The sequence below is a fragment of the Bactrocera dorsalis genome, chromosome 1 (assembly GCF_023373825.1).
Source record: "Bactrocera dorsalis isolate Fly_Bdor chromosome 1, ASM2337382v1, whole genome shotgun sequence".
In the NCBI taxonomy this organism is placed as follows: domain Eukaryota; kingdom Metazoa; phylum Arthropoda; class Insecta; order Diptera; family Tephritidae; genus Bactrocera; species Bactrocera dorsalis.
The window spans coordinates 75,645,194-75,672,977 of record NC_064303.1 but is presented as its reverse complement, the minus strand read 5'-3'; the positions used below and the strand labels follow the sequence as shown (position 1 = coordinate 75,672,977).

Genomic DNA, 27,784 nt, shown 5'->3' with positions numbered 1-27,784 from the left:
CGCGCGGATGAAGTTATACTTCTTGTGATTTTCAGAAATGCGTATCATTTTGTATGAAAGAAAACTAGAAAACTTAAATTCACATTTTATAAATTTATTATGCACATAAAATGAAGAATAAAGCAATCTCTAAATGAAGGAATTTTGACTCGGAAAGTAGTTCCGTCTCTTCGTTGCGGAAGAGAATATGCAGCGTAATCATCTCTCTTTTGTTCTTCGCCAATTTGGCTGCCGGATTGACTTGTGAAGATCAATTTTTTGTTGGTGACATATTCATATGTGTACGCATATGTATGTTTGTATGCTTGTGATTTATTTTTTCGGCAATGTATGCAAATATATGTACATATAAGTATAAATATTTTTCTTACTAATAGAAATTAAAATAAAGAAAAATACTTATTTTTATAGTATACGATGTTAAAAGCAAAAAATTAAAAATTTATTCTGTCGGGATTCGAACCTGGGACCTGTGTTAGCATCTTGACCTTCCAAGTGCTTACCACCAACACCACCATTGACAATTAGGTCGCGCTGACTTAAGTATGATGTGGTTATGAATGCAAGAAACATACGATGGTTCTAATAATTTTGTTTAAGTATAGAATATACCTACTTTGTAGAACATTTGCTTTCGCAATAAATTTATCATAGCAATATACATATACATAATATGTGTATACATATACATAACATTGTTATGATGCCCTGAGAAGTATAGTCTTAATAAATTTACTATTAATTTTTTGGTTACTAATAGAAATTAAATTTATCACAGCAATATTATGTATATGTTTATGTATATTGCTGTGGTAAATTTATTTTCTATTAGTAAGAAAAAAATATTTATTAGTATAGATTTCAAAAAGCACAGAAATGATTCTGTGAATTTATTCATTAAAATCGCCACTCAGAAGTCGTTTTATCCCTTGTAAGCGAGCGATTTTCTTAAATCTCACGCTCCCAGATAAAACCATATACCTCGTCCTCGTGGGTCAGTTTCAAAAACCACAGAAATGATTCTGTGTGATTCTGAAAGGCCAACGCAGAGTATTTCAACCAAAATAGTTGAGAATTCGCAGAAATGAAAGACAAACGAAAGAAAAAGAAGTATAACTTCAATAATGCACAAGCATACAAACATACATATGCGCACACATGTGAATATGTCACCAACCAAAAATTGAAACATTGTTCTACAAAAACAACAACAGCATAAGCATGGAATATTGTGTTGTGTTGTTGTGTCGGCCGAGCAGTGCCGAAAGAAACGAACAAACGATCGCCGATTGTCACCGCTTCGCTTGCTGCTCGCACATCTTCGCAGACAAGGTTGCGTTACATTCATATGGATGGAGCGAGGTTGCGCAACTTTGCGTTACTTTTATATGGAAGGTTGCGCAACCAGAATCTATCGCAACCTTTTCCGGCGTCGTATAAGAAGTATAACTTCAAAAATGTTTGTAAAAAATTTAAAAATCACTGTCTTGTAATTGTGTTTGTTTTTGCCATCCTTGGCACCAATGCTGAAATGAATTTACATAGTAGTAATTGGGAAATCCCCTTATTTGATAACTCTCACCTACACAGTTTGTTCGCAAGATATTTACATTGATGATACCGACTTTAGTCCAGTTCGTCGCAAACAATTGCGCTTGTTGTCAAGAAGCGACGAATAATTATGTAACTATGTAAATTTTTTTTTTATTTCTTTTCTATTTTTTTTGTTTTTAATTCTGGATTAACAGATTTCTTTTGTGTTTTGCTTGCTCTACCAATTTTTCACCTATATGAATTATGTATTTTAACATGTGAACAAACAATTTGTATGCATATCTGAAATTTTATAGTTTCCAACATTTTTTCCACGGTTTTTCGAAGTAAATATAGTTCTTTATTTCATCTTACACGGGTTTCAGGTACGTATATCCATTTTCCTATAGGTAACGCCTCTTTTTTTTACACAGATTTCTGAGGAACGTATCTACCGTGTAAAAAAAGTGTTGGGTGTACTCTTTCATTTCGAGTGAAGTGAACAATTAAAAAGTGCAAAGGTGTAGTGAAAAAAGAAACAAAAACACACAAAAAAACATCAAGTGAAGAGAAAAGATACAGAAAATGAACCGAAATTTTAGAAAAGTGAGGAGTTAAAAAGAAAAAACAAAATATTAATATACATTAACTAATTACAACAACGGGCGAGAAATAAATACATTTATACCCAATTTATTGGGGAACACACACCACTGCTTCAATTGAAACAAAAGTATCTTATTTTTAGGTTTATATTTAACAATTTTATTTAAATCGCTAAGTTTGCACTTTTACAAGTTAATAAATATGATGCCGAAGTTGGAGATCGAGCGGCTTCGGATCGTGGTCGAACGCATGAGGGATTTACTTGGCGTACATACAAATGTATAAAACGAAAAGCGCATCAGCGAGGAGTGCGTAACGAATTGTTGACGTGGCGAATGTTGATAGCGAATGTATAATCGTGGTAGAGGAGCGTAGATGTCGACCCGGCGCAAGGTTTGAACCAATGTGATGCAGCGCTCTGGACGGTCGAGGATTCGAATTAACGCGCACAGGATCGGTGAAATGTTTTACTGTAGAATAGCGTGAGTTGTTATCGCGGCGCAGTGTATCGAACGAATGTAGATGTGCGAACTGTATGTGACGAATTGTTTTTAACGAATGTTTTGAATCTGCTTAGGAGACCATCCTTTATGCTGAGTGGGTGGATGTACAAGTGTGGTGAGTTGTCTTGTGTATGAGTGTGGTGTCGTCAAGTATTAGTGTGTGGTAGGTTTTCCGGTTAAAGTGGGGGGATGCTTTACTCATTTAAACATCCTGGGCCCCCTAGGCAAATATTTTGCCTAGTATTTTGTACGAGTATAAGGTGATACATGTAATTTGCTTACTGTTGGCGAAGTAGCCGAGGTTGCAGAATATAAGTTGTAAGAAGCGATTTTGGTTTTAGTATACATTTGTATTTTATGTAAGTAGTGGTGCTTTAGGTAGTAATTTCCTTTTGCGTGTTTTGACGACTTATTATTATAGAAAAAAAATGTTTGATTTTATTAATTTTACTAGCGGTTACTTAAATTTCTTATTTCATCGGTATGGTATACCGGTTGTTTATAATTTGCCTCTGCTTATAAAGGATAGTTACTCCATGCCTGGCTCAGATGTGACCAGAATGGGTACTCCTTAGCCCTAGATTTAGGACTATGAAATTAGAGGGATCTTGCGAGAGTGCTGTGAATGGAGAACGGCTTCGATTCGTAGAGAAGAAAATTTTTCATAATTAATTAATGCTTTTTATAGCTGATTCCCATTAATCACCAATGTGAGGAGCGCTTATGTAGATGTAGATAATTTTATTATATTATAGATATTAATAATATTTAAGTGCGTATGCTCTAATTTGCCAAGTAGTAGCCCGCCACCGCTCTAGGATTTGTGCAGAATTTTTTTTTTTCATTACTGGCGAAAGCCATCCTGCGGGGTCGAAACGTAACATATATTAGAGTTTTTAAAATTATTAGACCGAAATCTTACTTTGTTTTTTCTACCAATATGTGAGATATTGGACAATTGTGGCTCTTGTGGTAGTCGTACGACGTACCGGCCATTATTTGATCGAGTAGTTGTAGCTTTAGAGCAGCGATGGGCAAATGAAATGTATGGATGTATTGGTAACCGCGAGCGTAAAGTGGCTACCATGGGACAAAGAACATTTGCAGTCAGTTGATTAACAAACAACAGCGAAGCAACATCGTGCGCCGCTTGATTGTTTTATGATACTGTTTATGCGCGTACCTATATGTGTTTGTTCAAAATGAATGACAAATATTGCTTTATGATTTCCGATGCCTTTGGTAATATGCAATGTCTATTGTGTAATATGTGTGTAAAGGGGACCCGGGCATAGGTATAATTTTAGGAGGCACTATAATACCTTCCATAAATACTTTGAGAAATATGAGGGTATTGAGAGAGATAATATGTTAAAAAAAAAAAAAATTTCGAGAATTTCACAATTTCAACTTTATCTTAAAATTTCCGCTAACTAGTTTGCTAGTAAAAGTAGTCAACTCCCAATTTACCCCACCAAAGGTATCTGAAATTAGTATAACATTTTATTTATGTTATACATTTCAAATGGGGCAAAAATATACTAGGGCATAAACATCAACATACCGACTACCTATGTTACCTCGTTGCTGTCTGCAGCGCAACTGGCAGGAAAATCAATTCATTATCCCACAGTGCAAAACTGGTTTTTTTCGCTCTCAATAGCGACTGAAATAAGAGCGTAAGAATGTGTGCTGAGAGTAACTGCTCATGTGAGTCAAAACGCCCATGTATGCTTTAGAGAAGTCTTCACAATACTGATCTTCTAGAGTTTTAAATTTCCTTAATTGTGAATTAAGGCATTTATTTGTATTGTACTCAACTTGAGTTGGTATGGTTGTAACTAGTTCGGTAACTAGTCCACTTTGTGTTTCGCTGTGCAGCGTTTGAACTTTTTGTGCCTTTGAGCAACATGGTGTCTCTTGGCAATTTTTACGATTTTGGCTTTCGTGATTTGCTTTTGCAATTGAACCCGTGGTTAATTTTGTAAATGCGCTTCTTTGGAGAGAGATCGGATATCTGCTGTAATGAAGCATTGTATGATGTCTTTTCTGACAATATAAGCAGTTGAATTTGCTTTTGCAATTTTTAAAATTATGTGTATGGGACAAGCAGTTTGTACAGAGTCTTTTTGATCTGACAAAGTTGTTCCTTTCGTTAATGTTTAATTTTTTAAACTTCTCGCAAGTTTTAAGTTTATGCCCTCTTGTGCATAGTTCGCATGACGTATGTTTTCTCTGTTCGGATATGAACGCTTGTATTTTGTTAAAAATTCTATTTGATTTGTTTTTGCTTCTAGCTTGGGGTCTATTGAAGCTTTTATTTTGGTCTTGTTTAATGTTCTTATTTCTGTTTATTTTTTCTTCTAACCTTTCCGCAATTTCATATTGGGTGGTGAGAAAATCTTTCATTTGTTGCCACGTTGGGCACTTTTTTCGTGATGAGAGCGATTGCTCCCATAGAAGTAACGACTTTTCTGGTAATGCGGCGGTGCAAATATTTACCAGAATAGGATCCCAGCTGTCTGTGGGAATATTTTGTGTCGACAGAATCGACAAACAATTAGAAACAGTGGATTGTAGTGTTACAAATTCTTCACTTGTTTCTTTCTTGATTTTAGGCAAGTTTAATAGTGTCGTTACTTGCTTATCGACCAGTATTCTTTCGTTTTCATAACGTGCTTTAAGAGCTTCCCAAGCAAAATTGAAATTTTCGTCATTGAGAGCGAACTGTTTGACTATTACGCCTGCTTGACCTTTCGTTTTGTATCGGAGGTGATACAGTTTTTGTGCCTTTGATAGTTGTGGATGGTTGATGTAAACGGCTGTGAACATGTCCCGGACGGACGGCCATTCTTCATAACCTCCGTAAAAGGTTTCTGTATCACATGCAGGCAGCTCGAGTTGGATGCCTGAACTTGCCTCTTGATTGTCTATTTGTGGCAGCTCTACTCTACTGTGGGGAGTAGGTGCAATTGCTTTAATGAGTTTTAATTGTTTGGAGATCATAGCTTTCGTTTCTTCATATTGGTCCAAGCAGTTTTCGTAAATATCGTAAGCAGATAATTTAAAATTTTGTGGTAGATCTGAATCGTCAGAATCTACAATGGCGTCATAAGCCGCTTGGAGGCGAGTCCAAAAATTTTTTAGATTTTGATTTTTTATTTCTAGTAACGATTCCGAGTTTTCGTGAATCGGTGAGAAGGCAAATCTAGTGCAGTATCTTATTAAACTGTCACTTTGTGAAATGAATTTAGCAACCTGATTCGAGCGTGTAGCTCCTGCAGGTGTATTTTGATTGGTGTCGTTATTAACCATTTTTGTGAAATAATATTTTTTATTTATATTTTAGCTTTAAGTTTGAAAATATCCGTACTTTTACTTTATTACTACCTTTTACGTCCTTATGTTAGTATTTAGGTACACCCTAATACTTGGACTTATGTGTATGTAAGTATGTGTGTGCTTATGAAGGTACTTATGTTTTGTGCAATTGAGAGCTCGCTGAGGAGATCAATGCGCTATGTACATAAGTATGCCCAAATTGTTTGTATGTTTATGAATATGCTTTATTCGTAAGCAATTGAGAGCTCGTTAGAGAGATCAATTTGCTTTTTGTAAGCCTGCTTGTTTATGCACTGTGAAGAGAGCCCGAAAACGGAATTGAAAAAAGGTGCACTTTGTAAATATGTTTCGCAATATGTATGCGAAATATGTATATGGTACATGCACTAAGTAAATATGCTTATTGTATGTATGTTTTTTTTTTTTTTTAGTTTGCCTCTCTTGTTTTGTTTTTTATCTTATAATTGTAATTAATGTTTGGGCTTTTGCTTATAGAATTCATGCAATCCTGCTTATTGTTTTTGTTAAACATAAGGGGTATTGCCGAACAAATTTGCAAGGAATACTTGAATTAGTTTTCCTGATTGTTAAATTGTTGTGTTTGGACACACAAACGTAATCATGCAAGGCTATCACTTCTATGTATATGTAGTATATTTGAAAATATATATTTATTTTATATTAGCATTTTGATCTTTTTCTAGAAATCAAAACGTGAATTCTTACCGTTTGGTACTAGTTTCGTTATATTAGCCAAACAGATTTTTTATTACAGGTTTTACATATGTATGATTATATAAAACTGTAATTTTAGGCATACATACATACGTGCATAATATACAATAATAACGGGTGATTTTTTTGAGGTTAGGATTTTCATGCATTAGTATTTGACAGATCACGTGGGATTTCAGACATGGTGTCAAAGAGAAAGATGCTCAGTATGCTTTGACATTTCATCATGAATAGACTTACTAACGAGCAACGCTTGCAAATCATTGAATTTTATTACCAAAATCAGTGTTCGGTTCGAAATGTGAAAATCCGCTTTTTTATCGACAAATTTTGTTCAGCGATGAGGCTCATTTCTGGTTGAATGGCTACGTAAATAAGCAAAATTGCCGCATTTGGGGTGAAGAGCAACCAGAAGCCGTTCAAGAACTGCCCATGCATCCCGAAAAAATGCACTGTTTGGTGTGGTTTGTACGCTGGTGGAATCATTGGACCGTATTTTTTCAAAGATGCTGTTGGACGCAACGTTACGGTGAATGGCGATCGCTATCGTTCGATGCTAACAAACTTTTTGTTGCCAAAAATGGAAGAACTGAACTTGGTTGACATGTGGTTTCAACAAGATGGCGCTACATGCCACACAGCTCGCGATTCTATGGCCATTTTGAGGGAAAACTTCGGACAACAATTCATCTCAAGAAATGGACCCGTAAGTTGGCCACCAAGATCATGCGATTTAACGCCTTTAGACTATTTTTTGTGGGGCTACGTCAAGTCTAAAGTCTACAGAAATAAGCCAGCAACTATTCCAGCTTTGGAAGACAACATTTCCGAAGAAATTCGGGCTATTCCGGCCGAAATGCTCGAAAAAAGTTGCCCAAAATTGGACTTTCCGAATGGACCACCTAAGACGCAGCCGCGGTCAACATTTAAATGAAATTATCTTCAAAAAGTAAATGTCATGAACCAATCTAACGTTTCAAATAAAGAACCGATGAGATTTTGCAAATTTTATGCGTTTTTTTTTTTTTAAAAAGTTATCAAGCTCTTAAAAAATCACCCTATATTAAATGGAATCGATACAACTCACTTTATCATCACGCAAGGGGGTTTTTGGGGGGTATAATATATACATATGTATGTGTAAATGTATATATGAGCTTTATCGCCAATCCCTGCTTTCCTCTTCTGCTATGAATCCAACTGGCTGGCTTCTTCGTTTCTCCCTTTTCTTTCTCTTTTTTCTCCTTCTGTGCTCCAACTCCTCCTCGTACTGTTTTGTTGGTTTGTATATTTGTTTTAATTTTTCGCGCCCGTTTGATCCGTTTTTGCGTATGTTTTATTATTTAGGTGCTTTTACATTTCGCGCCCGATTTCCTTTTTTTTTTGGTTACATTTCGCGCTCGTATGTATGTTTATTGTTTTTATTTTTGTTGTATATATGGCTGTTGTTTGTGCGTTAAATAATTTTTATAGGAATTTTTTTGTTAGTGTCACTGCGCTGCTCTTTTTTGGTTTTGTGATGCAGCGCTCTGGACGGTCGAGGATTCGAATTAACGCGCACAGGATCGGTGAAATGTTTTACTGTAGAATAGCGTAAGTTGTTATCGCGACGCAGTGTATCGAACGAATGTAGATGTGCGAACTGTATGTGACGAATTGTTTTTAACGAATGTTTTGAATCTGCTTAGGAGACCATCCTTTATGCTGAGTGGGTGGATGTACAAGTGTGGTGAGTTGTCTTGTGTATGAGTGTGGTGTCGTCAAGTATTAGTGTGTGGTAGTTTTTCCGGTTAAAGTGGGGGGATGCTTTACTCATTTTAGTTAATTACCTACCCAATTTATTGGGGAATACAACACACTCGCGCGAGTGTTTAAAATGGAAAAAAGTTATTTATTTAACAGGCACAATTTATTTAAAGTAATCGTTTGTTTACAGAATGCTTTGCGAAACTATATGTATGTATGTATATAGGTAGAAGAGTTGGATCGCTGTCGGCGCGGATGGAACGATGACGATCGAAAAGAAGTGGGAACTCCGCGGCGCAGTATAGAAGCGAAAGTATGAAAGTTGTGGCTGGGCGGCTTGTGTAGAACGAATTGAACATCGAATTGTATCTGCTTTCTCCTTGTCCATCCTTTTCGATGAGTGAGTGTGTAGGTATGGTGAGTTGTGTTGGTGTCATCAGATGGTGAATTGAGCTGTCTTTTATTAGTGTGCGCCAGTTGTCCCGGATAGAGTGGGGGCAGGCTGAACTCATTTAAACATCCTGGGCCCCCTAGGCGAATATTTTGCCTAGTATGCTGTAATTTGGCGTACTGCTATTTGAGTAGCCGAGGCGCAGAATACATTCTGACAGCAGAAGTATTGGATGATGGAGTTTTAATATACTCTCGTTTATCCGGGTGTGCAGACAACGGATTTCGATTTAAACATAACACATGTATTTGGATGCATTTTAATTTGCGTGCAGGTATTTGAGAAAAGCAACTTTATTTTGAGTTTTCGGTTTTGACTCATTATTGTAGCAAACAAAAGTATGCGCTGTTTGCTTTTGTTTATTTCAGTAGCGGTTATTTGACAATTGTCTATTATTTGTCTGTTCTTTATTATCGGCTTATGAAGGATAGTAACCCCACGCCTGGCTCAGATATGGCCAGAATGGGTACTCCTTAGCTCTGGAGTTAGGACTGTGACAAAGGAGGGATCTTGCGAGAGAGTGGCCGGTAATTGCGAACGGCTTCATTGGAATTATAATTTTTTAAGTGGTATGTGATTCTAACCAACTACCCTTATGAGAAGCGCTAATGTAGGTGCGATAAGAGCTACCTTTGCTTTTGTTAAGTCTAGGTGCGTCACAGTATTGCATTGGGAGTATGGTGATCCCTTAACTTGCTTTTGAGATTTTATTTATTTGAAAATTTAATCCTCTGTGGGGCAATATTGTATGAAAAGTGTCAATTTTGGTTTTTTTTTTTTTGACTTTTTGAGACACTTTTTTTTATATGTTTAGGAGCGTATGCACTAATTTGACGTTTAGTACCGCGCCACATAGTTTGAGATTTTTTAAGCAGGTTTCTTGTATCATTATTGGCAAAAGCCATCCTGCGGGGTCGAAAAGTTACGAACATATCTTTTTGTTTCTATATGAAGTTGTCAGGGGGAATCTGACTTTGTTTTTTCTACCATTATGTGGGGTATTCGAAAATTGTGGCTCTTGTGGTTGTCGTACGACGTACCGGCCATTATTTGATCGAGTAATTGTGACTTTAGAGCAGTCTTCACAATACTGATCTTCTACAGTTTGAAATTTCCTTAATTGTGAATTAAGGTATTTATTTGTATTGTACTCAACTTGAGTTGGTGTGGTCGTAACTAGTTCTGTAACTACGTCATACAGGACGAATGCCTTCCTCCAACAGAATGGCGACTAGGCCGCATTGAAAAGGTTCATCGAGGATCAGATGGTCACATAAGAGTAGTCGATGTGCGAACCCAAACCGGCATATTAACTCGACCAGTCACCAAACTGTGTTTTCTTCCAAACAGCGAAGAACACCTTCAAACTAAACCGCAAAATAACTCGCAAAATTAAACGAAAAATAATAAATCAATTCCGCTAATTCGAAATTAACACGCGTTATAATCCGTACACAAACAAAAAATAAATTCAAACAAGCGCGTTGAAGACCAACTTATTACACATATACATATGTATAGATATGTAGCTACAACAACTACATTCTAATATTATAAACAAAATCAATTTAATTACAATTCTATATTCCCATAGAAATGGACGTAGAGGAGACCCAAACCGCCTCCAACACCGTAAGGTCCGAAATCGCTATACCCAAAGCGTCGGCTGCACCCGTTGCCGCTCCAAGGACCAGGGTTATGCGACCACCGCCATCCGCCGAAGCAGTCAGGGAGATGAGAGAAGAGCAGCTATTGCAGCCACAGGGGCCTCCATGTTGCAGCCTGTGCCATCGCCCACACGCCCTGAAACGATGCTCCATTTTTAAGAGCATGAAGCCCGCTCAAAGAAAACAGGTTGCAAGAGCCCATGGGCATTGCATGACCTGCCTGGCAGATGACCACGCCACCATAGAGTGCTGGGCCGACGGCGCCTGTCAATATTGCCAGAGGCCCCATCACACTCTATTCCATCGTTTTCCGCGCCGAGCCAATCCGTCGGAAAGTAGCACCAACACACGTACCAGACCACGCACCAATGCTATCCGGCGTCGACGAAGCAGCCAATCAACCACAACACGTAGACGGCCATCTCCGCCACGCCACACTCATCGTCAGCAACAACAACGCTCAACAGGGTTGAGCGCTGTACTAAACACATTGCAACAGCTGCAGAGGCTCCTAGCCGATTAACTCGCCTAGGGGGGCCGGGATGTTCACATGAGTTATGAACTGCAACATCTCACATCGCATCACCACACATCACATCACGTCACGTCACACCACCTCATCACACAACAGTTCAGCACACACCACTACACACACACGCATCAAACACAGTACCTGACACCGCTCACTATTACAACACAACAACCACACGATCATTAGCGAGACGACTCGGATTAATTTAATATTCACCACCCAAACCATCAAAAGGGATTGATTCGACCGGCATTATCTTCTTACCGTTTTCATCCGTGAAACAAGGCAGTCGTTCGCGATATTCTTTTTTTAATTCGCACCGCAACAAACCGCAATTTAATTTTTCCTCCAACAAACCGCCAAGTGACGGGAGTGACGCACCCAACGAGTTCGCCTTTCGCCAACAGTGTGCAGCAGTGGGTTTCATATACAAAAGACTAAACAACTAATAAAAAGTGTACCGATCCATATAGGATAAACTGAATAAATACAACGATAAATTTAACGAGTGTGAAAATTAAAAATCAGTGCATTTTATTTATTATCCAGCTCATAAGTATACTAAATATATTTATATACCAAGTAAGTATACTAGTAGTGGCACACGTTACTAATTGGTTTTTTTTTTTTTTTTTTTTTTTTTTTTTATATTTATATGTGATTTGCGGATTTTGTTTTTCCACTGGTGCCTTTCTGTGAGGCTCGAAGGACCATAGTTAATTACCTACCCAATTTATTGGGGAATACAACACACTCGCGCGAGTGTTTAAAATGAAAAAAAGTTATTTATTTAACAGGCACAATTTATTTAAAGTAATCGTTTGTTTACAGAATGCTTTGCGAAACTATATGTATGTATGTATATAGGTAGAAGAGTTGGATCGTTGTCGGCGCGGATGGAACGATGACGATCGAAAAGAAGTGGGAACTCCGCGGCGCAGTATAGAAGCGAAAGTATGAAAGTTGTGGCTGGGCGGCTTGTGTAGAACGAATTGAACATCGAATTGTATCTGCTTTCTCCTTGTCCATCCTTTTCGATGAGTGAGTGTGTAGGTATGGTGAGTTGTGTTGGTGTCATCAGATGGTGAATTGAGCTGTCTTTTATTAGTGTGCGCCAGTTGTCCCGGATAGAGTGGGGGAGGCTGAACTCATTTAAACACATTTAAACACAACAAAAATACTAAAATCAAAAACGGGCGCGATATACATAATTACAAATAAGTTAACAAACAAAAAAAAACTATACATATAAGTCACAGGAGACTAAACCAACAAACAACAAAGGAGGAAGCCATCAATTCAACATATTAACACAGGAACAAAAAGGGGACGAAAAAGGATATACTACTGTGGCCAAAAAATAAGGTGACATTTGAATTTAAACTGCGCGCGTCGAAGGATTTGGAGAATTATTATTTTTTTTAGGTTGGCAGGACTGTCAGTCACATTTATGTCAAATTTCTTGTCAAAATATTCATTAGTGTTTGAGATACGTGTCGTTTAGTGAGCTGCTAAAAGTGAGTTTTTCGTTTTTTTGCGATATCGAAATTTGTTGAGCAAAGAATTTGCATTAAATTTAGTTTACGGAATCAATTTTCTGCTGCGGATACGTTGAGGATGGTGCAGAAAGCTTTTGGTGATGAGTCTATGTCTAACAAAAAATGTTTACAAGTGATATAGTGAGTTCCAAGCCGGCCGTGAACGTGTCGAGGACGAAGAGTGTCCAGGGCGACCATCAACCTCAACCGACGAACACGTTCAACAAATCAAAGATTTGGTGCTGAAAACCGTCGATTAACAATTAGAGACCTTGCTGATGAAGTTGGCATATCGAAAGGCTCAGCCAATTGAAGGATGTTTTGGGCCTCAAGCGCGTCAAATCTCGACTGGTAACGAAAACATTGCATTTTTTGGAAAAAAGGCGTCGCGTTGAAGTGTGTGAAACGATGCTTTCCGACTACCAGGGTGTCATGAAACGCATTATAACTGGCGATGAGACTTGGATCTTGGAGAGCCGAGACCAAAAAAATCGCGCCAAAGTCGTTGAAAAATCAAGGTCATGTTGACTGTTTTCTTCGATTATCATGGTGTTGTGCATTATGAATTCCTTCCAACCGGTCAAACAGTCAACAAGGAATATTATTTGAACGTTATGCGTCGTTTGCGTAACGCTATCCGCCTAAAAAGGCCGGAATTGTGGAAAGAATTTCTTGGTTTTTACACCACGATAATGCACCATCCCATACTGCCCTCGTAATTCGTGATCATTTCGCCAAAAACTCAACCCATATCGTTCCGCAACCACTGTATTCACCTGATCTGGAGCCGTGCGACTTCTGGCTGTTCACCAAGCTCAAAAGACCGCTCCGGGGACACCGTTTTTATACGATAGGGCAGATTCAAGCCGCAGCGAAGACGGAACTGAAGGCCATCCCAGAAAGTGACTACAACCAGTGTTTCGAAGATTTGGAAAATCCGTTGGCATAAGTGCATTGCATCGGGAGGGGACTACTTTGAAGGGGATGAAATTGATTTGGAAGAATAAATAAAGAATTTTCAAAATAAATACAATGTCACCTTTTTTGGGCACAGTAGTCTGTTGAATGGCTCAAACCCTTGGCGGAAATTAAAGGGAGTCCGTTCCATATACATATAATTTGAAATATAAAAATGTTGTGCTCATATACATATATGTATGTATATTGAGTGTAGTTTCGATGGTATTTCGGGATACCGTTAACCGATAAACAGTTCGATATATATGTATAATTAGTGCAGTACCTGCCGATTTGTTTAGCTTGTGTCTTTAGACACACCGTTACAAAATTCCAAAAAAAAAAAAATTTACTACGTCGAGAATTGAATACTTGCAATATTTCCTGCAATACCGCTTGGGTTAAAAAAGCAACAGATAGTATCGCTCATGAACCCTAAGCAAAAACCGAAGATAGAAAAAAATAAACATACGTATATATAATTAAAACATATGTATATGTATATGTACATATCAGTTTATTCTTACAAATATTACATACTCACACTCTAAATACAAAAAGAATAGCAAAACTTTGTCACGAAATACATATGTATGTATATGACTGCATATTCGCACAAGGGTCAAACCAGAGAACATAAAGACATTGAGAAGGTGCAAATCGAATTTTGTATGATGCTCGATCGGGCGGCCAACAGAGCCAAACAAATGTCACACTCGGCTATCTGAGCAGCTATTTCATTTCCCCGAACACCTTTGTAGCCTGGAACCCAGAATATATGCAACGGTTTTCTGGCAGCCACTATATCTACTGTCTCTCTGCTTTTAAGGTCATTTTTCTGTCAAAATAATATGTTGTTTCCTGCATTGTTGGCTATCTCATCAGCTTTCCTGACCGCAAAGACTTTCAAATACTAAAGCATTCCCGCAGCTTTTATCCACATATTCCTCTATATCCAAAAGTTTTTGAGGAAATTTGCCTAGCGCCGCCAATCTTGCAGCTGATTTCGCCGCCGAGGTTTCCACTGCAATGTCAGAAGGTGGCAGGTTGATTAATATTTCAAGTGCAGCCGTTGCAGTGGTTCTTAATGCTTCCGTTATGCAGAGAGCCGCAATCCGTTGGCTGTTTTTTCCAACTTGCTTAGAAGCTCTTCCACGACTTTCATTTAGGTTTGGGAATTGTTTTTATATTCATTAAGTACAACCTTATAAACCGTCCAGCAAAACACCTGATCACTGCGTCTAGGTGCTTTAAGTTCCCTGTTTCCTTACGGCATTTTTGAACCACGCTTTAATGGACAATATGCGATGTGATACGCTTTATTGAGAATTTTCGTAAGTGTGACGGTCTCCTCCTCAGGTTCAGAGTTTGAGTCACCTATCTTGAATTTAATTAAATTCCCTATTACTTTCTTTCTGTACGAATCTTACGAATTTTGAAAGCTTCACTTTTACTGAGCGGCCAGAATTTTAAATGAAATTCTATATAGCACATCTAAACATTCTTCGAGGGAGGACTCACATATCCGATTAGCTATAGGTAGATCACTAAAAAGTATATAATATAATAATGACTCACCCCTAACGTTGATAGCAAATATCGCAACAGAACTTGCGTTCTATTAAAAATATTTAAAAACAAGCTTAAGATGAAACAATACGAAACTGTTTTCGGAAAGCGGGATTCGTAAAAAACCGCCATTGGCGCAGAAAAAAACAATTCTTTTTTATCGCCGTGGAAAATTCTGTAAGAGCGAGATCGTCACCACCTTCGCTGCAAGACAACTCGTATCAAGCGGAACCAACTAAACCGAATGGGAATATTATGTCTGAACTATGATATACGATCAAGAGGCTAACAGAAGCGATGCGACTGCCTCAACGATCGATCCATAACCAGATCCGTGACTTACTTATATTTCTGACGAAACTCCACGCACGGGCCCAAAACAAAGTTAAAGAAACCAAACGAAATGTTCCCTTAAGGCTCACAGCAGTAGATTCAACGCCGAAAGACCCCACGAGAATGAGAGACACCTAAGAAAAAACCAGTCCAGAGGAAGTTTCAAAGAGGACCATTGCGTGCAAGAAGAATAAAGGTAACATTCTTACAAAAAAAAAAGAAAGAGCTTTCTTCTCTGAAACTCTGGAAACATGTCGAACCGCGATATACTTAGAGCTGTCAAGTATGAAGATGTCCTCAAAGAGCTTGGGTCCAGAAAAGACGGCAAAATGCGAGATACCCCTGGAAATGAAAAAGGCGCAGATGCCGAACACGGGTGCTTATGAAAAAAATACATGCAAGATGCTAGGTGACTAGGCCCAGATAAAAGCCTTAACATGTGAGGTATCGGTAAAGATCCGCGACCTAGACGAGGTAACAACGGAAGAAGTCATAGTAAATGCAACTCGATCACAAATTAATGGGGCATATGCGGGCACGTAGCCAGCGGTGATTAGCATTCCGGCGCCGAATGAGCAGCCGAACCTTAGGAAGTGTTTCCGGTGCTTGGAATATGGGCATCTGGCGAGGGCGTGTACCAACGGGAATTACAGAAGTGATTGTTGTGCCAAATGTGGTACTGTCCAAAGCCAATGGAAAAAGGGATACGGATTACGAGAAAAATATAGATGTGGCGATAGTCTATGACCAGTATAAAACATAGGCGCTTCGAGAAGAATGGCCGCGGAACTAATATAGATTTTACGTTCGCCAGCAGCTCACTGGCTCGATCTGCATGTTGGAAAATTGCCGACTTCTACACACATAGCGATTACTTTGCCATTATGCTAGAAATCGGAAAGTAGACACGAAACCGAGGTTTTCTAAAAAGCCACGGAAAAGGGATGGAAGGTGGAAACGCTAGATGAAGACATCTTCAACCTCATGCTGAATGAAAAACTGGGTAGCTCGATCGACTTAGATCGACAAGCTGGACGTAAATAAAGCTTGCGACGCGACCATGAGTAGAAAAAGACAAAACGCATCCCAAAGGTCAGCATATTCGTGGAACGAAGAGATTAGCGCACTAAGAAGCGAGTGTCATAAAGCAAGATGCTCTACCCAAAGACTGCGTAACTGCTTTAAAAGAATGCGTTATGACTTTGAAAAGGCTATTAAAAGAAGTAAGACTTTAAGCTTCAAAGAACTATACAAGAAAGTGGATGAAAATCCGTGGGGCGATGTCTATAAAATAGTAATGGCAATAGTTAGGGGGGTAGAAACCAGGTACTAACCTGTGTTACCCTGATAGAAAAGGTGGTGAAAATGCAAGCAGCAAACGAGCAGAAGAATATCATCAGTGGTTGAAGCTTTGTCAATTGACGAGAAGAGGTGGTAGAAGAGGCAAAGAAATTCGGCAATGTAAAGATGCCTGAACTTGATGTTATCTCAAACAAGGTTCCTAAGATTGCAGTTAAACACAGCAAGAAGGCCTTCGGTGAAAATTTTTCTCGGTACCTAAATGAAGACGTTTTCTCAAAGATATGGAAGAAGCAGCATCTGGTTCTCTTTTAGAAACCGAACAAACTGACGGGCTAGCCCAGTGCGTATCGCACACTTTGTATAATCGATACAATGGCTAAAATAGTGTAAAAACTGATCTGCTGACGTTTGGAACGTCACCGAAGGGGAGAACTGCATGCCTTGTCTGAAAACCAATTCGGTTTCGGAAGACATCGATACACCACAGACGCAGTCGAAAAGTTGACGGACATTGCGCCCAAGGCCATAAAAGGAACCTGAAGGATACGATGGGGTGTTTCGCCACCGCTGCCAGAAGAGGCTCAAATAATTGGCTAAATGGACGACATTGCTGTGACGATCTTCGCGAAGGAGCTTTCCCAAACTCAAACCGTTGGCCGAAGAAAAGCGGTGCTTATCACCTTGGACACAGCATTACAACGCAAAACTTCCTGAGGTACCTTGGCATTATGATTGATACAAAGCTGATATATGGGTAGAAACCCGCGGTATCAACCATATAATAATGGGTATCAAATCCGCAAACTCACCCGTTGAATAAATGACGAATAGGAAGATTCCGAAAAGTTTGAAGCGACGAACTGGCAAAACGATGTGGATATGCGCGCGGATCGTAATCGAAAGAGAGGCTGGCGCCGTCCGCCAGTCCCTTTTGTTAATTGTGTTTGGTGTCCTCGTGTGTGGTGTGAAAGGTGTGGTGTAGATGATGATGAGTTGGTGTGTGTGGGATGAATATTGGTGTAGATGTGTGGAGTATGATGTGTGGATGATGTGGATGGTGTAACCGGTTGAGTATGGTGTGTACGTGTGGGTGTAGCTTTATTGTATTAAGAGGGGGGTCAGATGCTCATTTAGCCATCCCGGCCCCCCTAAACGACTGTTTAGCCTAAAAGGCGTTGCAGCGTTGCCACAACGCTGCTCAGCCCCGTAGAACGACGAGATGGTGACCCAGGCTGTCGACGCCGTAGTGATGTTCCGCTCCGCTGGGGTGCGGCTCGACCTGAGGGTTGGAATCGAGGTGTGCGGCCTCGATGGATGGGTGGCCGATTCACCTCGCGTGACGAGCTGCGGTGTAGCAGCGTGTGGTGCGGCCGGTGGCACATTTGGCACAACCCACGTGACTCACACTCGGTAGTTGCATGAGTGTGCGACAGGCAGTTGATGCAATGCCCGTGGGCCTGAGCAACTTGCTGCCGTTGCAAAGGCCGCATACCCCTAAATATTCCACAATGGTGGAGACGATGAGGGCGTCGACAGATGGGACACCTTATCCGACGGGGCTCCGTAGTCTGTGATGGGATTGGTGGTGGTCGCGTGTCACCACGAGATGCGGAGGGTAGGACCGCTGCAGGCGCGGTTGCCGGTACAGGTGCCGGCGTTGTTGCTGGTGCGGTGGCCGGTGCAGCGGCCAATGCTGTCGCAGCTATCGTCCGGGGCGCTGGGGTAGGCCCGTTGCGTGGCACATTCGTAGCCGCGCGAGCGGTTGACGTATTTGCGGCTGGCGTATCTATATCCATGGTAATCTGTATAGAGAAGATTATTGATTATAAATTTCTATCAGATAAGCAAACATGGTGAAGTTGCCACGATATGGGGCATGAAGGTGTCGTCATATTGATCGACAATTTTTTGGCTAAGATTCTTTGTTGGTTTTGACAGTTTATTATTTTTTAGCGGTTTATTACGGGCGTATTTCTCGTTTTAGCGTAAAATTTAGTGATTTTATTATATCGCGACAGTATCGGTTTGGTTATTTCGATTTTCGGTTTGTATTTTTTAACGGTTGGTATTGGCGTATTTCTCGTTTTCATTTGATTAGCTTATTGTGAAACGATAATATCGGTTTGTTTTTGCGGTTTTTCAGATTCGCGATCATCGGAAGTTGGCAAAAAGCATAGCTTCACGAGCGGTCTGGTCAGCGTTCCGTTTTGCGTACGGAGATCAACGATTCGTATGTGACCGTCGGAGCCGTAATGTAGCTTTTCAATGCGGCCAAGCCGCCACTCGGTGGGGGGTAGACAATCATCGTGGATGAGGACACAGTCTCCAAGTTTAGGCTCTTGTTCAGGAGTCTTCCAGCGGTATCTTTTGTGGAGATCCTTTATGTACTCGTCCTTCCAGCGGCGGCTGAAATCATGATGGAGAATTTTAATTCGTTCCCATCGATTTAATAGAGATAGCAGCTCCACGCCTGGCTCAGGAATAGCCAGGATGGGTGCTCCTTTTAGAAAATGCCCTGGAGTTAAGGCGGTGAAATCTGAGGGGTCTTGCGATAGTACTGTGAGTGGCCGTGAATTGAGAACGGCTTCAATTCGATTTAATAGCGTCGTGAACTCTTCGTAATTGAATTTATAATTTCCAGCTACCCGTTTGAAATGGGTTTTGAAGCTTTTTACAGCTAATTCCCATAAACCGCCCATATGAGGAGCGCTCGGGGGTATAAATTGCCAGTTGATACCTTGAGGGGCGTACTTTTGTACGATGTCGGGTGACACTTGTTTTAGGAAATCCACAAATTGCTTTTCGGTGGCTCGTTGAGCTCCAATGAACGTTTTGCCATTGTCGCTCATGATCTTTGATGGGTAGCCACGTCGAGCGACGAAGCGAGCAAATGCCGCGAGAAAAGCATCCGTCGTCAGATTACTACATAGCTCAAGATGTACTGCCTTTGTCGTGAAATATACAAAGACAGCCACATAGCCTTTCATGAGAGTGGGAGACCTTAACATGGACGCCTTTACTTGGAAAGGCCCAGCAAAATCAACACCTGTTGTGGTGAAAGGCAGAGCGAAATTGCAGCGTTCCGGTGGAAGTGCTGCCATAATCTGCGTTCGCATCTTCTGTTTGTGCATAGTGCAAATCTTGCATGTGAAGATGCACTTCTTGATTTGCGGCTTAAGACGGGGGATATAATACTCCTGGCGTACCATCTGTTGCATGAGACGATGTTCGGCGTGTAGCATTAAGATGTGGATGTAGTGGAGGAACAGTGTGGCAAATGGTGACCTCTCTGGGATTATTATGGGATGGCGTTCGTTATATGTTAGGCTCGAATTAGCAAGCCGACCATTGGCACGAAGCAGACCTTTCGTGTCCAGAAATGGGTTTAGAACTAAGAGTGAGCTCTTTTTATCAATCGGCTTCGATTCTCTTAGTAGTGATATATCGCGGCTGAAATAGCGCGTTTGTGTATATGTTATTAGTGCGACCTTTGCCTTTTGTAACTCTAGGTGCGTCACTGTGTTGCATGGGAAATTAGGTGATCCCTTAACTTTGCTTTTGAGTTGTTCTATGAATTTGAACATATAAGCGACTACTCTGAGCGCTCTTGGAAACGAGGAAAATCGTTCAAGGATGTCGGCATCATCCAATAATGTGTGAAAGGTGGCGATTTTTCGACCTTCTGGGGCGATAATGTTGCGCATGGGGGATTGTGGCCAAGAATCAGGAGATTCTATCAACCATCGGGGGCCATTCCACTAGAGGGTGGTAGTGGCAAGGTGCAGTGGCTTGCACCCTCTTGTACCTAGATCGGCAGGATTGTCAGCACTGGCTACGTGACGCCAAGTGGCTGATCGCACTAGGTCAAGAATTTGAGACGTTCGGTTAGAAATATACGTCTTCCATGCATGTGGTGGTTTTTCCAACCAGGCTAGTACAATTTCTGAATCGGACCACATATATAGCTTGCATTTTGTCATATTTAAATGCATTTGCACCATGGCTACTAATTTTGAAAGTAGTAGTGCGCCACATAGCTCAAGTCGTGGGAGACTTATAGTTTTTAAAGGTGCCACCTTTGCTTTTGCTACTAATAAGTGGCTTGTGGTCGTGGTATCACTTTGCGTGCGCACATAGATAGTAGCGCAGTATGCCTTTTCTGAGGCGTCACAAAAGCCATGTAATTCGACTTTGTGTTCGGGGGAATAGTTTACCCATCGTGGAATTTGTATCTGAGAAATGTCATTCAGATTTTTTGCGAACTGGGACCATTTTTCTAAGCGAAGAGGTTTCACTTGTTCGTCCCAGTCGGTTCCATCTAGCCATAATTCTTGTAAAGGGTGATTTTTTAAGAGCTTGATAACTTTAAAAAAAAAAAAAACGCATAAAATAGATTGGTTCATGACATTTACTTTTTGAAGATAATTTCATTTAAATGTTGACCGCGGCTGCGTCTTAGGTGGTCCATTCGGAAAGTCCAATTTTGGGCAACTTTTTCGAGCATTTCGGCCGGAATAGCCCGAATTTCTTCGGAAATGTTGTCTTCCAAAGCTGGAATAGTTGCTGGCTTATTTCTGTAGACTTTAGACTTGACGTAGCCCCACAAAAAATAGTCTAAAGGCGTTAAATCGCATGATCTTGGTGGCCAACTTACGGGTCCATTTCTTGAGATGAATTGTTGTCCGAAGTTTTCCCTCAAAATGGCCATAGAATCGCGAGCTGTGTGGCATGTAGCGCCATCTTGTTGAAACCACATGTCAACCAAGTTCAGTTCTTCCATTTTTGGCAACAAAAAGTTTGTTAGCATCGAACGATAGCGATCGCCATTCACCGTAACGTTGCGTCCAACAGCATCTTTGAAAAAATACGGTCCAATGATTCCACCAGCGTACAAACCACACCAAACAGTGCATTTTTCGGGATGCATGGGCAGTTCTTGAACGGCTTCTGGTTGCTCTTCACCCCAAATGCGGCAATTTTGCTTATTTACGTAGCCATTCAACCAGAAATGAGCCTCATCGCTGAACAAAACACGCGCGCGAAACACATTTCGAACCGAACACTGATTTTGGTAATAAAATTCAATGATTTGCAAGCGTTGCTCGTTAGTAAGTCTATTCATGATGAAATGTCAAAGCATACTGAGCATCTTTCTCTTTGACACCATGTCTGAAATCCCACGTGATCTGTCAAATACTAATGCATGAAAATCCTAACCTCAAAAAAATCACCCGTTATTAAGATTTTCGCTTGGATCATAATTGGCGAAAGCCATCCTGCGGGGTCGAAAAGTTTTGCCACCGAGGATAAAATCTGTCTTTTCGTTATGGCTGATAATGCGGATATGGACTCTGTCGTGTATGAGAACTGGTCCGATATCGCATTCCATTAGATGCCTAATGTTTTTGTTGTACTTTCCTTTTCGAAAATAAGGAAATTAGTGTCCAACAAATTTTATTTTGGTATATTTTTTAATATACTTGGGTGATTCGCCGTAATCTTTTTTAATGGAAACCCTGCGGATGTGAGGGCTTGGATTACTTGTGATAACGATTCGTATGCTTGTGGAAGAGTGTGACTTCCAGACAAAATATCGTCTACATACGTTTGAGTTTTCAACACTTCAGTTGCCAGAGGAAATTCGGACTTTGTGTTGTCTGCCAATTCGTGCAGCGTTCGAATGGCTAAATATGGTGCACAGTTAACGCCAAATGTAACTGTTTTTAATTTGAAGTCGCGTAAAGGACTGGTGGGGGATCTTCGGAACATAATACGTTGAAAATCTTGGTCGTCTTTATGTACGCCTATTTGCCGATACATTTTTTCAACGTCCCCATTGAATACGTATTTGTATATACGCCAGTTTAGAATAAGCAGCATTAAATCAGGTTGGAGCGTGGGTCCCGTAAACAGGATATCGTTTAGGGAATTCCCCGAGCTAGTGGATCTTGAGGCGTTGAAAACAACTCTTACTTTAGTTGTTTTTTTATCTGGCTTTACTACTGCATGATGTGGCAAGTAAAAGGAGTAGTATTTGCCGTTGACGATTTTCTCCCCTGGGTTTACTTCCTCCATATGATCTAAATGGAGGTATTCTTCTAACACACCATCATATTCAGATTTGAGTTCGCCTTTTTTAAGTAGGTCTCTTTCCATACTTAGAAACTGCTGAATTGCAGAGGTGCGAGAGTGACCTAAGGCGAGTGTGTTAGGAAATTGTTGCTTAAGTGGTAGTCGTACGACGTACCAACCATTTTCTGATCTAGTAGTTGTGGCTTTATAAAAATCCTCACAATACTGATCTTCAGGGGTTGTGACTGATATGGGGGGGAGTTCTTCTAGTTCCCAAAATTTTCTCAATTGTGAATTGAGGTACTCATTTGAGACTTCCTCAACTTGAGTTGTTAATGTTGTAACTGGTTCCGCAACTAGTCCGCTTAGGACCCATCCGAAAATGGTATTTTGCGCCAGAAGTGTTTTGGTAATTTTCTCAATACCTTCGAGAATAATTTGTGGTATGAGATCGCTGCCTAATAGTAGATCTATTTGAGCGGGGGTGTTGCAGTTGGGGTCTGCTAGCTTTAGGTGTGAAATCTTTTGCCAATGTTTGCTATTTATGTGATAGCTGGGTAACATATTGGTTAATTGCGGTAAGACAATAGCTTCTGCTTGTATGCGCTTATCCGCTTTGGGGGAAAAGAGGGTAATGGGGCAGATTTTATTTGAGTTTTGAACAACTCTTCCGCCCATTCCCGTGATTTCAAAGTTGGCCAGCTTTGTTGGTAACTGTAGCCTGTTTTGTGCCCTAGACGCTATAAAGGATCGTTGTGATCCTTGGTCTATTAAGGCTCTGAGTTTAAACAGTTCTCCTCGGTGCTCGATGGAGACAACTGCTGTGGGTAAAAATACCCTACTGTGATTTGCGCTATGTAGCGATTGGGTTTTTAACGCCTTTGAGCAGCATGGTGCTTCTTGGCAGTTTTCAGAATTTGTTGTGGCAACTAATCCTGTTGCTCGTTTAACGTTTGCATTGTTTGGGGGTAAGCTGGAAAAATTGCTTATATGTAACATAGAATGATGTCTTTTATGGCAATAAACGCAATTAAATTTGCTTTCGCAATCTTTAAGCGTATGCGCATGTGACAGACAGTTGGTACATAATTTTTTCGTTCTTACGAAATTGTTTCTATCGCTAACATTCATTTTTTTGAATTTTTCGCACAATTTTAGTTTGTGACCTCCTCTGCACAGTTCGCATGACGTTTGTTTATATTGTTCGGAAGAGAACGATTGATTTTTAAAAAAGTTTCTATTTGAATTATTGTGGCTACTTGCTTGGGGTCTATTAAAGCTTTTATTGAGGTCGTTTTGAACGTTTTTCGTTCTTACTAGTTTTTTATCTACCCTTTCTGCAATTTCGTATTGGGTAGTAAGAAATTCTTTCATTTGCTGCCACGTTGGGCACTTTCTTCGCGATGAGAGCGATTGCTCCCATAAAAGTAACGATTTTTCTGGTAATGCAGCTGTGCATATGTTTACCAGAATGGGGTCCCAATTATCTGTGGGAATATTCTGTGTCGATAAAATCGACAAACAATTTGAAACCGTGGATTGAAGCTTTATGAACTCTTCACTGGTTTCTTTCTGAATTTTTGGCAAATTCATTAGTATCGTCACGTTCTTGTCGACCAATATTCTCTCGTTTTCATAACGTGCTTTTAGAGCTTCCCAAGCAAAATTAAAATTTTCGTCATTCAAAGCGAACTGTTTGACTATTACGCCTGCCTGACCTTTGGTTTTGTATCTGAGATGATACAATTTCTGTGCTTGTGATAATTTAGGATGGTTTATGTACACAGCTGTAAACATGTCCCGGAAGGACGGCCACTGTTCATAACCACCATGAAATATATCTGTGTCGCATACTGGCACTTTAAGGTGAATACCTGAACTTGCCTCTTGGGCTTGTCTTTGTGGCAGCTCTACTCTCGGTTGTGGAGTAGGTGCAATTGCTCTTAATAGCTTTAGTTGGTCAGAAATCATTGCTTTTGTGTCTTCGAACTGGTCTAGGCAGTGTTCATACTTGGTGTAAGCTGATGATTTAAAATTTTCGGGTAGATCTGAGTCGTCAGATTCTACGATTGCGTCATATGCCGCTTGGAGACGTGACCAAAAATTGTCTAAATTGTCTTTTTTAATTTCTAAGACCGATTCAGAATTGTCTTGAATCGGTGAAGATGAAAATCGAGTGCAGTATCGTATCAAACTGTCACTCTCAGCAATGAATTTTGTATAAGTAATGTCTTTACCCCTCTTTAGTTTTGTACCACCTTGCTTTGAGCGTGTAGCCTCAGCCGGTGTACTCGGACTTTTTTCGTCTGAAATCATTTTTGGAACTTTTAGCAACTGAGTTGTTTTAGATTCCTTTGAGTCTGAGCTCATTTAAAATGATATAGAATTAATCAAAACGTCTTAGTGAAAACTAGACTTGTAGCTGATTAGAAAAAGTTTCGTATTTAAGATGTTGAATAAAAGACTCTTTTGTATGTAAGAGTTTCAGACAAATAAATAAAACCAATGGCTTTTTGATAAACCGAGATTTTAAAAATATTTTCGTATATATGTATATGTATTTATTTATATAATCAGACGAGAACTCTTTTAGCTAAATAAGAGTTTTGAACGAAATTGAAGTATAAGAAAGCGCTTTACGTATTTGATAATATGCGCGATCGCGAACTCTTGTACGTTAATAAGAGTTTTAAAATTAAGTAAATAATTGATCGCTTAAATTGGATTTAATTAATATTATTATTATTATTTTTTTATTTTTTATTTTATTTTTTTTTTGTTTTTTTTTTTAAAGACCGGAAATATTTTATATGTATTATTTTTCTATATATATTTGTTTGATATATCGTTTAAGTCCAAATGTCCTATAGGGTATACCTATAGGTGGATATTTTATTTGTTATGTGCTAATGAGCGCTCGTTTTAGAGATCACTGCACTTTGTACATATGCATGTATGTACATATGTATTACGCTTTTGGTTTTTTATGCAATCCTGCTTGTTTTTGTTGCTCAAAAATCAAGGGGTATTGCGGGAATATGCCAATGTGGACTTCGAAGCAATGAGCGTATCTACATATGAGACAATACACTTTTGTACAAATATTTAGTTATGAAGAGAAAGTTGTTATGAGAAAACAGTCTATTTGTTATATAATCTGTACCCGATGTCGATTGGGTATACTTTTCAGTATATATTGTATATATGATATTTATATGCGCCCGTATGTGCATATATATATACGCATGTATGAAAATATGTATATATGTTCGTACGAAGAAACCACGAAAAGGGAATTAAACGACCGCAGGTAATTCTCTCAAGCTCACTCGTTTTTATGTATATATATAATATATGCATATTTTTTTTTTTTTTTTTTTTTTTTGTGCCGGAGGGGGAATCTTACATAGATACTGCTACTTTACTAGCAGTATGCACGATTCGTACTGCTCGCTAAAGGTGCACCTCATTCGGGACCACGCCCAGTCAGTATTACCTACTGTTCTGGACTTGCGAAACGGTACGCCTACGTACTAAACCCTAACTCCGTATCCTTTAGCTTTACTGAGGCCCTGTGGGACCGCCGTTAGGCATTTCATCGCAGGGCAAGCTTAGCCTATGGGCTCACGTCGTTACAGCGATATTCGCTGCTCTAGATTCGCTCCTTCTTTGTTGTTCTGCTCTTCTCAGGTCATGGAGAATCCTGGCTGCCATCTTCTTCACTAAATCCCACACATTCCTCGAGTGCAACATATAGTTCACTATATTATCTGGTGTTATTCGGTTGGATACTTCCTTTTCCAAAGATAGTCGCTCCTTTGTATATTTCCGACAGTGGAAAAATATGTGTTCTGCGTTCTCGCTGTTGCTACCACAGAACGAGCAAGCTACTCCTTCCTCGTGGCCGTACTTATGTAAGTACTCCCTGAAGCATCCATGCCCTGTTAAGAACTGCGTCATGTAATGATCTACCTCCCCGTGTTTTCGTTCCATCCATACTTGTATGTTACCGATTAAGCGGTATGTCCATCTCCCCTTTTTTGATGTATCCCAGCGTGTTTGCCATTCGTCTAAGCTGGCTTGCCGTTCTACTCTACGCTCTGCTCCCGTTAGTTTCCGGCCTGCGCTTTTACTTTTATCATAGATTCGCTTAAGTTCGAGAGCCATTATGTCTGGAGGCATAATTCCTGCTAGAACCCCGACAGCTTCCTTGGAAACCGTGCGAAACGCACTGACTATTCTGATAGCGCTCAACCGGAACACCGATTGTGCCACCCCAGCATACGTCTTATGTATTAATGCCTGCCCCCATACAGGCGCCACTTACATTATAATTGATTGGCTCACCTTGGCCAGAAGAGCTCTCCTGCTCTGTATCGTATCCAATTATTTGCACTTCTTTCGGCAGAGGGAGGCGCAATATTTCATCATATAGTGCATTCCACAGGAGTGGGCCAAGCACAGATCCTTGCGGCACACCACCCGTTACCCTATACTTTTTTGGTCCTTCGTCATTGTCATAGAGCAGGATCCTATCGGCCAGATAACTTTGTATGACGTACAACAAATAGCTCGGAGTTTCCTACCAACGGGCTAAAATCCTACCAACGGGAAAATCCTACCAACGGGATATATGCATATATATGTATGTATATGTGTTCGCGGTACGAATAAATCACGAATAGAGAACCAAGTGCCCGTAGGTAATTTTCGCAAATTAGCTTGTTAACAAGTATATAAGTATGTAATTGTATAACTGCTACGCATATACATACGTACGTATATATGTACGCAGTGAGAAGAGACCGCGAAAAGAAAATATAATGATATTCTGACTTTAGAATATATGTAAGTATGTAAATGTATATATTTTGAAATATGCATATAATTTTAGCAGT

General features: G+C 39.9%; 2 protein-coding genes and 1 pseudogene across 2 annotated transcripts in view; 1 reads left to right on the top strand and 2 right to left on the bottom strand.

Moving 5' to 3' along the window:
- Nucleotides 1–27,784, bottom strand: part of LOC125776748 (uncharacterized) — a 251,208-nt gene that overhangs the window by 199,947 nt on the left and 23,477 nt on the right. The window lies entirely within an intron of this gene.
- LOC125775948 (small nucleolar RNA U3) lies at nucleotides 906–1,035 on the bottom strand (annotated as a pseudogene).
- Nucleotides 6,822–11,726, top strand: LOC125777023 (uncharacterized). The gene has a single exon (XM_049450825.1). The coding sequence runs from the start codon at nucleotides 10,513–10,515 to the stop codon at nucleotides 11,104–11,106; it is 594 nt and encodes a 197-aa protein (XP_049306782.1). The 5' UTR covers nucleotides 6,822–10,512; the 3' UTR covers nucleotides 11,107–11,726.

Bases quoted from the DNA above. Each gene is read 5' to 3' on its own strand.
- LOC125777023 (XM_049450825.1), top strand. From the start codon at position 10,513: ATGGACGTAGAGGAGACCCAAACCGCCTCCAACACCGTAAGGTCCGAA.